Source organism: Stegodyphus dumicola, chromosome 3 (genome assembly GCF_044657685.1).
Source record: "Stegodyphus dumicola isolate Sdum_Otavi_A_Nest chromosome 3, ASM4465768v1".
Classification (NCBI taxonomy): domain Eukaryota; kingdom Metazoa; phylum Arthropoda; class Arachnida; order Araneae; family Eresidae; genus Stegodyphus; species Stegodyphus dumicola.
The window spans coordinates 42,703,428-42,717,487 of NC_140770.1; the positions used below are offsets into that span (position 1 = coordinate 42,703,428).

At 34.1% G+C, this 14,060-nt stretch overlaps 1 protein-coding gene across 1 annotated transcript in view; it reads left to right on the forward strand.

Annotated features, from left to right (window-relative positions):
* LOC118181415 (transferrin-like) overlaps positions 1–14,060 on the forward strand; it is a 44,825-nt gene that overhangs the window by 7,354 nt on the left and 23,411 nt on the right. The window contains exons 3-4 of the mRNA XM_085812807.1: positions 7,901–8,025; positions 10,958–11,218. Coding sequence (XP_085668933.1) covers positions 7,901–8,025; positions 10,958–11,218 — 386 coding nt within the window. The remainder of the gene's footprint in view (positions 1–7,900; positions 8,026–10,957; positions 11,219–14,060) is intronic.

A 14,060-nucleotide genomic window follows, 5' to 3' on the forward strand; every position in this document is an offset into this window, starting at 1 on the left:
TTGACGAAGTCAACAGAGATACGCTTTGAGCTATTTTCCTCACAGTCGAGAATTATGTAGCACTGTTAAGAAACAACATCATCATTCCCTTCTTGCATGAGAGGTAAATGCTTCATTGTGTGGTTTTTATGCAGATATAGCTTTTGCTCTGGAGGAAGAAATTAACTAACATAGCATGCGTAACTAACGTAACATATTTCACACAAACTCTACGAAATAATTAAATCAAATGGAGCTGATCTTAATAAATAGGCAAATTCCTCTCTCCCACCTAAATTGAAAGCCTTTTAATAGTAGCTCTTCCGAAATCCCTACGCCAGTCACACATGTAGCAAAAAATAGCGTTAGTCAACTAAGATCTGCTCCTCTTCTTGTTCTGTTCTTCACATATTTCAGGAAAAAATGCCATGAAGCAGAAATGAAAGCGGGAAAAGTGTTAGATACTCAGAACTGCACTTGAAGAATTGAAATGCTCTTGATTAGTTTATATAGATAAAATGAAGTTACACAAACTATGCTTTCGTCTGGAGTCGAATTCGAGATTTCCGAATAACCTATTTGTAGGACCGATGCTAGGTTTTTTGCCGCCCGATTCCTTCATAAATTTTAAAACTTTTGCTGCCCGGTGCGGTTGCGAAAGTTACATCGGCTCTGGCGTTGACCTTACTTTCTTAACCCACTCACTTTTCACTACTAGAACACAATGCAAGAATATTTTCAATTGAGATTAAAAATAAAATTTTTCTTTCATAAATTTTGCCCATTAATGTATCTTGGACCTTATTAATGTGCGAACATATAATAGACACTAATTCTTTACGTATTATTAAGATGTTCATATATATCAGTAGTTTCATATATACATGTAATGAAACTGTGGTACGATGACATGACATGAATGAGTTGATCGTGAATGCGGTACAAACTTGCATTAAAATTTTCGGTGAAACAGGACTTTTCCCATGATTCACGTGAAGCTAGCTTAACAAACCCGTGTAGATTTCATAATTACAACTGGCCGAAGAATGTAATGACAGTACAATATTGGAAGCACTGAAATAAGAACACCGAGACGTAAATGCGCAAAAATACTGATGGCGTAGATACTTGATGCTTAGAGCGTCCATCCATTTTTGAAGAAGCAGCAGTCGTGCCAGATTAAATTTCTTTTATTTATTTAAATTCCCATTTTGTGGCCACAATTCACTTGGCACTCTAATCGTGCCTATTAAAGAACATTTACAATTTTGATTATTATTGCCATAGATACAAATATAGCAGTACATATATGATTGCTGAAAGGCGTCTGTCCAAGACTAAAGCACAAGCAAAAGTGACGCATCAGTTCATAGAAAGAAGGGAGGGAATCAGAAGATTCAGTTTTTAGTTTTGGTTTACAATTTGGTGATTGGTCAAGAGGCATCTGCATTAAGGGTTACGTAAGATCGCAGGATTAATTTGAAGGACGCAGTTTAGACTTACAGCGCTATTTTTAGGACAGAGAGATGAAGTTTCCAAATGAAATAAAAAATAAAATAGGCTACAGTGAATTAAATTTCGAATTTTGCTTTCATATTTTTTATCTTGCATATATATATAATGAAATTATTAATAAATTAGTTATTCTTCTTGTATTGCTGAATGTAGAATCGAGATTAGATTTTTATTAGCTTAATGTTAATGTGTTTAAGTAAGTAGACCCAAAAAAATAGTTAGCAAGAAGTTTTTGATCATTGTGAAAGGATTCATCGTTGCTTTATTTAAAAACTACTGTGAGGATTTATATGACATACAAAAACTTTCACGCTGTTTGGAATCAATAATTAAAGTCTTGGATATCCTTGGCCTAAATAGTAGTACATCGAAAACCTAATCAAATCAGATCTCTTCTTTATTGTAGCTACGTGTTTCTTCACTTTGTTACCTTCAAGCTAGTCATCATTTAAGCGGATTCATTTATTTCATTGAATATCTTTAAAAATCCGTATATTCGCCCCATTAATTGTATTTAGTAATACTCAAATGGGACAGTATTACACTTGAGCATTTTTCAGTGATATTGGCAATATAATAAAAAAATTCGCTGTATTAGAAATTATTGTTTAAAACATTTGTATTTTACTTACGTTTGATTCTTAATTTGCAAAATAAACTGATAAGTTTAAAATAAATAGTAATGTTCTTCAGACATTTCTATTAAATTCTGTGGAAGCTGTACACATGCTATGATTATTTTGAAAATAACATTTATTCACTTAATTGAATTTTTAGAATATTTTTAAATATGTTTACCATGTTTTAAATAAGGTGACTGAAACTTCTTTTCTTGATTCTAATGACACACACGTTTGAAAGAGGTTGAGGTGAATTTGAGATGAGCTTCAATTATTCTATTCCTCAAATATTCATGTGGAATGTAGCTTGTCACAGGTATAGGAAATACCAATTTTCTGCTATTTTCTTCGTTATCTTCCGTCTTCTTTAATAGCAATAGATAAAATTGCTTACATGAAATGCAAAAAAGTAACATTTTCCTCATTTGCTGTTATTGTTTTATTGAAAATTTTCGTGACGGTAGACAGAAATAAAAGATAATAATAATAATAATCTTTAAATAGGCTTCATTGTAAATAGGAGTCTTTTAAATGAACAAATGTAGATGTGAAGTTAATTTATTTCTTTCCTTCGTATATACAGTGTGTTCCAAACAGAAAAATATTATAATGTTAAAAAATACATTACTGCTTGAATTAAAAGTATTTATATGAGAAAGAACTTCAATTTGTAGACTGTTAAAAAAAGATTTAACACAGCCGTTGTGTGTAATCTGGATGCAGACCGATAGTAGAGACATGAAATACAATTAAAAATTTTAATAATACGGCGTGTAAAATCTATATTTTTTATGAGAATCATAATATAAAATAACGGTCTTTGCTAATGTTGTTAAAATTCCACATGAATAATTCATTTTGTTACTGTGATGAGCAAAACACTTTTATGGAAGATTAATGAAAGATGTTATGCATCGCCAACTGGCAATAACGTCTTCTTATGTAGCAGATCTTCATTTATAACGGGCAGGATTTTATCACAAACTGAAAGAATAACACCTTTTGAGGTTTTTAAAAAGGATTATTTTATATCGTACATCACATGTAACATAAAATTCAGCTTTTATGAATTAAACTAGCAAAGCAAATGCTCACAAAAATTATTAGTCGATTATATGATAAAATGCTATTTAAATAATAAAATATATTGATTGGGTATATAAAATGTCCAGCAAAGTGCCGGATTTAATATGCTTCCAAAATGCTTTATTTTTTGGAAAACGAAAAATATTTTTGCATGCTTAAAACAGCTAAATGTTTCGATTTAAGAATGTCGTTTGATTTCACTTCGCAACACTCGCGTTTTATCACTGTCAGTTCATTTCGCAGCTGTATTGCCACTTAGAGCGTTACGCAAACGAACAACAGGTTTTGATTGTGAAAACTCATTACAAGATATGTAAGGGGGGCATGTATAAAATTTTGTCTTCCTCTTTTCCGCAGGTCTTCGTGGAAGCACATTCGATGAGTAATCGGGAGGTCCAGTTTTCGAGTCCAGAAGAGGGAACTGCACATTTTTCACATCTCCTGCATAGAAAAATAAACCTAATGATTCTACAAGTGTTATAAACAGGCTGTAGGAAGCATCGTGCAGTATTTGGATGTGAACTTGCAGCTAATGAAACAACAGTTCGCAGATTGATAAAGAAATTTGAGGATTCATGTTCTACAGCAGACGTTAAATCACATACTCTCGTTCCAGTAGGTCTCTTGACAACATCGCTATTATGCTTGACAGTGTTTTAGAAAGTGCCAAAAAATTTTAAGTTAGAATCTAGAAAGACTCACGACAAAAGAACTCATAGAGGAAATTCAGTTTGTTATTAGCCACTTTAATAAGCAGATATGTGATAAAGTGATTACGAATTTTATCGAAAAAGTGCAGTTTGTGGAGCAAGTCGTGGAGGACATATACCAGAGATTATTTTTCATTCTTAAATCGGAACATTTACCTATTACGTAAAAATATTTTGCATCTCCCAAAAATAAAGCATTTTCTTGTTCATTTTAAATTCGGTGCTTTTGTTACGATAATCATTATGACTAAAAGGTAAAATAGAGCTGTAAGTTTTTAAGGAATACATTTATTTCCTTTAGGTTGTTTAGTTTATTTAGAGAATACAATATGCAAAGTTAAGTGTTCTTTGCAATCATTCATAGTATCCATATTCTTGGTAGAGTTTAAGCGAATTGACTCTAAGTAGCATTTGAAACTTAGGGTGTAAGAGACCTTTTATTTAAAACTAAATAAGAACATGAGGCACTCTTTGTCCTTACAATTCAGCCAACCACTTGTTACGAAATAACTTAAAGTAACGGTAAGTCAATTGTAAAATTTGATTTGAAATGAGCTAGGAACAGAAAGCTACACAAATCAATTTAAAGCAAAGTTGACACAAAACTTAATCGGCGTGGATATCAACTATCGGCAGTTATAACGCAAGGCCGAAGACGGCAAACCTTACCTTATCTAGCAACCTAGTAACATGGCTTCGAGAGGCAGGACACGCTCTCTGTTACATTCTAAAACCTCGCCTTAAATACACGCGAACTATATTTTCATTTTGGCGGGAAAACGGAAAAAAGAAGTGACGGTAAAGATAAAAAAAAAATAAATAAATAAATAAATAAAGAAACCTTACAAATCTAATGGCAACATCGAATAATGCATAGTCTGAGAATTAGCTATACTCCAAGCCGCCTGGATTGTAAATGCCTTATATAAAGCAGTATAACGTAATGATCCCAAATTTTGAATAGATTTATATATAAAATTTTTTAACGTCAAAAACTGGAGTTATGAACTCAGTAATATATTTTTTAATGGAATGTACAACTCAGCTAAATTATCGATCAAATGAAAAGAATTATTCTAGCTGTTAAGTACCTTTTTCTTAAAAATCAGCTCACCCTTTTGGCATCAGTTACATGTCATAACTTATCTAAAAAACTTGAATTAAACTAAAAATCATCTTAATGCAGACAAACATGCAGACATAATGCAGTAATGGCCAAAAATTTGTTACAGAAAAACATGCAGACATAATGAAACAAATATTTTCATCTAGAAAAACAAATGCAAAATATAAAGCGACAGACTATTCGAGTCATTCGAAGTTAGCAGATAAAATTAGCAGACGATTGTGAATATCTGATATGACTTGCGGATGGTAAAGGTGCTTCCGCATGAAAATTGCTTCCGCCTAGCTACTTTGTGTATCATCCCGTATTGAAGATGGCCTCATGCATAAAACAATCGTGAATTACTGAAGGCGTTTTCCAAGTTAAAATAAAAATTAAATGCAGAAGTTGATATATTAATATATATGTGTGTGTGTGAGAGAGAGAGAGAGAGAGAAAGAGTTGACACGTTGACGATGTTCGATAAGAAAGTTAATTAAATTATTTAAATCTCATAGCTTGATGTAACATAAAACAAATGCATTTTCTTTTAGTGTAATAGTTAAGTATGTAAGATTCCAGCTAAACTGAAGTTACTTTGTTGGCTAGAATTTTACTTGAACTATCAAGCGACTATTCGCTACGTTCAAAGTGTATCAATAACAACACGTGGAAAGAGTAAAAAGACCCTTTTATTCAACTCAAGAAAAGGATTTATAGTCGACGTTTCTTGTGTTTACAATCTGAGCCAATACTTTTGGCTGTAACTCAAAATACAAATGTAGAATTAAAAAACCAAGCTTAAGTTAAATAATCAGCCGAATCTGCACAAAAATAATTAACGCGAGTTGGCTCTTGGCCATACCGCCGACGTAGACGGAACAGCAATTAATACGCACGGCTATAAAATAACAAGCTTAAATATTAGCAAACAAGTGGCCGAAAGACAGAACACGCTCTGTCTATCATAAATCAGACACCAGCTTAGCATAACGCGCTATATCCTACTTAGCATAACGCGGGAAACTGAAATAACATTCTGGCAAGAAAGCATGGGTTGAAATTAAGAGCGATGGAAAAGGTTGCTTCAAAAATAAAACTAACTGTTAAGCAAATTAAATAAATTCGCACAGTTAAAATAAATTCCTTTATAACTTTAATGTCAGACTGCGTATTAATATTTAGAGCGAAGGATTTTATTTTCAGCACTGTAGTTTTAGAACAAACTGCATACCTTTATATTTTGGTTAGCACGTGTGCATTCTACAGTATTTAATACACTATTTCCCAGCCATTTTTGCCTCGCGATCCATATGTAATTGTTACTCAACACTATCCACATGCGTATAGTTATTCTGCGTAACAAATTCTTTGAATGTAATAATGAAATAATAATGAATAAACGTATATAACTAATTAGCAATTATTATAAAATATGAAAAAGAGTAGTTTAAAATATTTCACTGATCATCTAAAATTCTCTTGCGGCCTACGTTTTGGGAACGCAATGATATTATAACGTTGCGCGCCTCCAACTTGCACGCAACCAAGAGGTGACTGTGAAAGCTGTATAAAACACAGAGTCTTGTAAAGGGTTTAAGTCCCTTTTTATTCAACGTAATAAATTACAATTGCTTCCTCTTGACGCTTACAGACGGTGCCAACTCGGCAGTCAAATAAAAATAATAACTTGAAAAGAAACTAAAGACAAGATTCTAACTACGAGGCTCTCTAAAATAACTAACTCACCGCGTTTTACAATACCGCTGCTAATTCAGCAGACTTGAAGCTCACTGGAACGATTAACACTACTTCCCGCCAAGCACATAGGCCGAAACGCGGGGTCCTTCAAATTCTCGCTAACTACCTCCGCGCTCGCTAAGTAAGAATATCACACACCGAACTTGTTTCCTTCTATTTAAATCATAATACTTCCGCTGATAATTTGAATGCTTGCGCGTTCTACTCAAATTTACATATTCTGGCATTGGCAGTTCCAGGGGAAAGTAAGGCTTGACAGGAAAGATAGTTTAAACTTAAAATAAATGTTAGTTAAAATAAATATAAACCCTACAATATAAAGAACTAATTCTTGACCTTTAAAACTATTCTTTACATAAAATTAATCAATAGTCTAACAACAACAGACGCAATCCTTATAACATCAGCTATTAATAATTTACGAATCCATGTGTGTTTTTGAGGACTTAATTCTTACAATGATAATTATTATAATGCTTGTATAATATATTGTTGCGTTCTACCGATTCGTAGATTTGGAGTAATTGACGATAACACTTGATGAAGAATAAAAACACAATTTATTCGTTAGTCTTACACAGAAGAGTTCCGAAAACACGTTTACAGCCGTCGAAAAACTGCGATAAACACGCTGAAACAATCAGAAACACAGCATTCAGGCTACAACGGTGAAGACAACTTCACGGAAAAGCACTAAAGTACAGCTCCCGACCCGGTTCGGCCAAGCTAATCTTTGGATTAAAAACACTACTACTGAACTCTGCATACTTTTCCGCTTACAGGCAAGGTATATTTATAGCTTTAACCTACCTTTGAGAACATTCCCGAGGAAAAACCCGGTAAGAATGAGTTCTAGAATGTTCTGGTTCCGTCTATTTCAAATCGACGATTTTGTCTCCAAATGGATGATTTGACCCCAAATAGGGCAACTCTGCCTTTCTCTGCCACTTTCTGGCAACCCTAACCTCGCTTTGCGGAGAAGCTATCTCACCGCAGCTAGGCATTTCACAACAATATGCAACCAACTATTTTTACCTACATATCATAGGAAAGTTTGAATCTTAAAAAGAAAATGTAAAAAGAACATGTTCTTTTTATGACATTAAAGTTATGTTTTGCTATAGGTTAAACTGTGTGAAGAAGATACGAGACGGAGAGGCTGATATCACAAATGCTGATCCATCGGCCCTTTACTTAGGAGGAAAGTTCTTCAACCTTCGACCGCTGACAACAGAACTCGTAGATGGACGTAAGTGCATCATTACTATATTTTATTTATACTGTCGTATGACACAATGGTAGTAAGTTACATTCAGTTGGGTTATTGTTTATTTAGTTTATTTAACAAAAAAAATTAAACAAATATTTGTAAAATGTATCAGTTAAATGCATTACAAATTATATCGATCAGGTACACTATTAAAAATTAAAGGATAAAAAGTTATTTAAGTTGTACTTCTGTAGAGACATTAGGATTTTTTGGAAGCTGGAGAGATAAAAAATGAGCAAACGCCTTCACCGCGGACCTCTGGAATACCGACACAGCGTGCAGACCACCACACCACGAGGGCACGCCAAGAAGGTGGGAGAAATACCTTATATACTCCTCCTTTTTAAGGGCTACTGGAGGTTTTAGGGGACCCAATCACTAAATCCTGGGTAAGGAGAATCATCATCCAACACCCTGTCAGTTCGGGCGCCACTGTAGGGACTTGTATTTCTTTTAATCTGTTTGGCGAACATGAAGTGTCCTGATTAGATAGTGAGTTTAACTACAAACTATGTCCTATGGAGTGTAGCAAGGATGACAAGATGAGAAGGGTTAAATTACCCTTTATTTTCCACGATGTTACAGGCGCTCCCGCACTTCGGGATACAAAGATCAGCCACTTGTGGTCTGAACGTAAAAATATAAAACTACTAACTAACTAAAAATAAGAGTTAACTTTGAGTGCCTTACACAAATGGCTAACACTAAAACTTGCCTTTTAAATTACTACGTATGTACTACGCAAACTGCGGAAAACTACAATACGTCTTTAGCTTTCAAGAGGAATAAAACTTCTGGCCTTAAAAGGCAGACAGCAACGGATTGAAGCTCGCGTGAAGTATAGTCACAAGAAGGCTCACACTCTCCCCATCTAACTCTGCTCTTGGCAAAAAGCCACAAGTTAAATACTTAAGCGTTAGCAGGCTCATACTCTCCCCATCTAACTCTGCTCTTGGCAAAAAGCCACAAGTTAAATACTTAAGCGTTAGCAAGTACAATTTTCATAAACAAGTTAACGAGTTTATTCTGGCCGGAAGTGGAAAATAAGAAATGATAGTAAAGTTTTAAAACAAAATAAACGTTAATCAAACTTAAGATCCTTACACTTTTTTTTTTCCCCCAAAATACTCAGTCTAGTGTTCAGCTAAAATTATTTGCACTATAATACTGAAAGATGAACTAATGTCTTTTCCTGCAAAGACTGGCAACAGTTTTCAGATAAATACGATTCTTGCTTAGATTCTCATTCAGTAGGGAAATTCTTTGGATTCAGTTTCAACATTCTATTAAGACCCAACATTACATCAGCTTAAAACGACGCACATTAAAGCACTTGCAGTTTTAATAAGCCGACATAACACAGTAGAAGTACTTTGTTCCGCTAAGAAAGCACAGTCTGATTGCTTGATAAGGTAATTCTTAGAATTCAATAGCGATATTTTGTAAACTGTTATAACAATATCTTTGATTAAAAGCATTCAAGACTTTTATCCATAGGATAATACAGAAATAGCTATACGACAATATAGAAACGTATTGTTGAGTTTTTTATTCTGACACCAGTTGTTACGTTATTTTCTTCCTTCACGTTCTTACGGCGTTTGAGGATTTGGAGTGAATAATGACGATACTTGATGAAAACACACTTTATTTAGCCAATGATAATCAGGACAGCTCAAAAATAACGTTTTACAGTCGTCGAAGATCTCCCATGAAAACGCTGGAACAATCAGCGACACAGCCTTCACACTGCCAGGCAATAAGAAGCAGACAGCTTCACTGCAACGCACCAAAGTACAGCTCCCGACTCTGCTCGGTCGTTCTCGGAACTCCACGTACTCTCGAGATTATCCACGCTACAACACGCGATGCACTCGAAGACACACAGAGCACAGCTCCTGACTCTTCGGTTCAGTCGTTCCCGGGGCTCAACTCGCTCTCTCGACAATGCACTAACCGCGATACACTAAAAGTCTCTTTCGATGCACTCAACGACCCATTCGGCACTCGCTGCCCAGCTGTGACCTCGATCGACTCCTCAAGGACTGACTAACTCTCTCGCACTCTAGACGAAACACTCTCACTCGCCCTCTCGACGAGACACACACACTCGATGAGAGACACACACACACTCGATGAGAGACACACACACACTCACTGACTGCGGACCAGCAGGGTTTATATAGCTTTCGGCTTGTGTTCGAGAACATTCTGGCTTAAATCGGTAAAAATGCGTTCCAGAAAGTTCTCCATCCGTCCATGGTACATCGCCAATATTGTCGCCAAATGGGCGATTTCTCGCCAAATGTGGAAATTCTGCCTTCCTTTGCCATTTTATGGCAACCCTAAAACTGCTTTGCGGGGAAGCTATCTCACCGCGCCTGTACATTTCGTCAACAGTATATATACTTTCCACGTTTTAATCCAAAGGTTTAATATCTGCCTGTTGGGCATTCGTCAGGGCGATTTTAACACTTCGCAGTCTCGGCATTGAGAATGTTACCTGGCTTGCATGTTACGTGAGTAATATATCCGTAATAGTCGGAGAAGACAACTGTTAAACGTCAACACAATCTCTCTTTTACTATGGTTCCTCTAACTATTCCTATTCTAATTAAGAACTGTTTCCACTAACCATCATGTCAATTATGTTGCAAAAATATATTTTAACTGCTTTTATAGTATACTTCAATTGTTCAGAATATATTTATCCAAACTCTTTTTTTTTATAACCATTGAACTTTCCTATACCAAACAGCTCATAGTACATACGTTTTTGAGTTACATCAATGAGCCAAAGAAATCAACAGCGACGGTGCCTTTCTATTTATTCTAAAGAAGAATATTTTTGTTTTATTTTCACGGAATTTAAATTATTTTAATGAATTAAAACCCGTATCTTGTTTTTCAGAACCTTTCAGGTACCAAGGAATAGCTTTGGTATCCAAAAACTCGGATATTCAGTCTGCTAGAGATTTACAAGGTAGACCGTCTTGTCACACTGGTCTTCGACGGACAGTCGGTTGGCAGATACCTGTCGGAAAGCTCTTATCGAAAAATGTCATGCGACCTGATTGCGAAGAAGGGGAACTAGGTGCAGTTCAAAAATTCTTTAATGGAAGCTGCTTGCCTGGCAAATGGTCAACTGATCCTATCCTAGATTCAAGTTTAAGTAAGTTTAATATTTATTAATATAGTTAGAGGTCCACTTGATAGGTTTTTAACACCTGTGATTAGTAACTGCAGTTTTCAGTGGTAAATATAAATCTCACTGCCTAGTAAAAACGAACAAAGAATGTAATAATTAATAACGAAGAATACAATAATTAACAAGAAACTGATTGGTAATAGTTATTACAACAATGAATGCATAGTATTGGCGCATTTGTAAGCCAACGAATCTCGCCAAATGATCGCCTCCTACGATCAAGGCCATCTTGGTGGGAGATGTTTTGTCTCCCATCAAGAGGGCCTTTCTACGATTGAGACAGGGAGAAAAAAAAAAAAAAAAAAGAAATCTAACCTGAGTTGAGCAATTACTTGCAACCGAAGCTCACAATTAAATTGTATTTTGCTTCACTGTAAATATTTGCCTACGATGTTTTTCTTAACAAAATAATTAAAAAACGAAGCAATCCTCGAAAAACGAAACAAAGCTAGTCCGTCAATAAAAATAAACTTTAAGAGAATTAAATTTATTCACATAGCTAATCATAAAATGTCGAAAGTACAAGAAAAAAATTCTGATATCGCAGATTTTAATTTGTAAGCATGTAATAAAGAGATTATAAGCGGTCGTTTATTTCCCTTCACTTGCGGTCAATATGGAATTACATTCGCTTGGGTCTTAGTATAATAAAATTCTGTATTGCCTCAATGTTCAGTTTTTGAAGACAATAAAAACGTGGATGAACTCCCCGAGAAATAAAATAAACTTTTTTCGATTATATTTAATATCAGAGCGCCTTTTTATTTCCTTGCACGATGTAAAGGAAGTATAGTAATCACGAAACTGTATTTTTGCCTTTGTCGTGAAGGGAGAACTGAATTAATTGAAAATAATATCTCTAATGAAATTCGATTAAATAAGCTTAAATGAAATGCAGGAAGAAAATGCGTATAATTTAATATCACAAGGAAGTCATGTGGTGCACACATCAGATTTTTTAAAAACGTAAAGGATAAAGTAGCATTGCTGAAGCTGCTAAAATGAAACTAAAAAATAAAAACCACTAAGATGTTTTTTAAATTCTGAACTATGAAAACACAGTTAAAATTCTGGATTGTTGCGTGTTGAGGGAAGGGATATCATCTTGAAAAAACGACAGAAGTAAATAGTCACTTTTATTTCAGAACAATCTACAAGTACAATGGTATATTATTATATGTAGAGATATTAATATGCCACTGTGAAATTATAATCATTAGTTTTAACTAAAATCTTGCCAGGACAAGGTATATATATTTTTTAATGAATGAATACAAAGTAGTTCAAAAATTAACCCAAATGTGTGCTGAAAGCAGAAACAAGTGGTAGTAATAATGGAAAATAAATTAAAATAAATAATACGCTCAAAATTTATCCCATATCCAATTCGGAAAAAACCCATATGAGGGAAAAAAAAAAAAGATAACCAGAAGTGCAGTGGCAAACTGCATGAAAGGGGCAAAAAAATGCCAAAACTAAAAACGAAAAAACAAATTTACGTCTTTCGTTGCATCGTCATTAGGTGGTTGGTGGAATGAAATAAATTAACTTGTTTCTGAAACCAACAAAGATAAAATTAGTGTCAGAAAATCAATCGAAATAATCTGTGTCTTCATCAGTCCAACCCCTATAAGCCGTATTAAATACAGCAAAAATTTATAAAATTATAGTGTTAAAGCCGAAAACAAGCTAATAATTATTGAGCCGACCGAGTTTAAAAAACAAAGCATGCAAACTACAGGTAATCCAATGCGTAAAATAATAATTGCATATGAAAAATTTAAAATCTTACAAGCCGGAGTAAAAAAAAAATATATAGTGTCAAAGTTTTTAAAACGAAAAAAAGTATCTTTATAGTAATAATTACTTTCTGTTTAAGGCGTGTGTGAATTGGCCCTCGTGGAGCAAGTGTTTAGCACATCCAGCCAACAACCGGAAAATCTGGATTTCGAATCCTGACGAAAGCACAGTGATTCTCATGTTTTTTTTTTTTTTTTTTTTTTTAGTCCAAAGGGATTTGAATCCCGAAGGACTATTAGTTTCGTTTTGGCATTTTGCGTCGGACGGATAAATGTCGGTTCACTTTTCAAACTGTTGCCATAAAATGTTAGAGTCCTGCATTATATTTGAAGAAATTAAATAATGAAAATCTGCGTAAATGTATGTATATTTCTCACATTGTCATAAAATAACGGTACATAGAGTCATCGAATTTTGAATAACGTAATCCTCCAACGAATATGAGCATGTGGAAGACCAAATTTGAAATTTGAAATTTGTTTTATGATCGATTTCCTATTTTTTAAAACTTTGACGAATTTTTGATTAACAAACTCAAGGATTTCAAAGCGAGCCATGGCAACGTTGTACAGAAAAAACATTTTTATCTCAAGCGCCCGAGTCTTTGTATCGGAAACTCTAAGTCCTCATTTTAAAACTAGTATTTTGTGATATTGCTGTTGAATTCGATTTTATGGTTTAAGTGCGAGGAACATGATATTTAATAAAGAAAGGTAACACACAAAATGTTAAAAAACGCCCCTTTGGACGTAATTTAAAATCTGAAACATTTCAGATTTTTTTTTTTTTTTTTTCCTAAAAAAAAAACCTTATTACCTCTACGTGTTTAACCTAATAGTCTCTATTTGTGTCAAGCAACATTAAATCCCCTCATGTTAAAAACAATGATAATGGTCTAACGGTATAAACAACGCATTTAAAAGCAAAACTAAGTAAATCTAAATATCATATTTTGAAGAATTAAACAGTAAATGTCATTTTTAATATAAACGTTAAGAAATAAGCA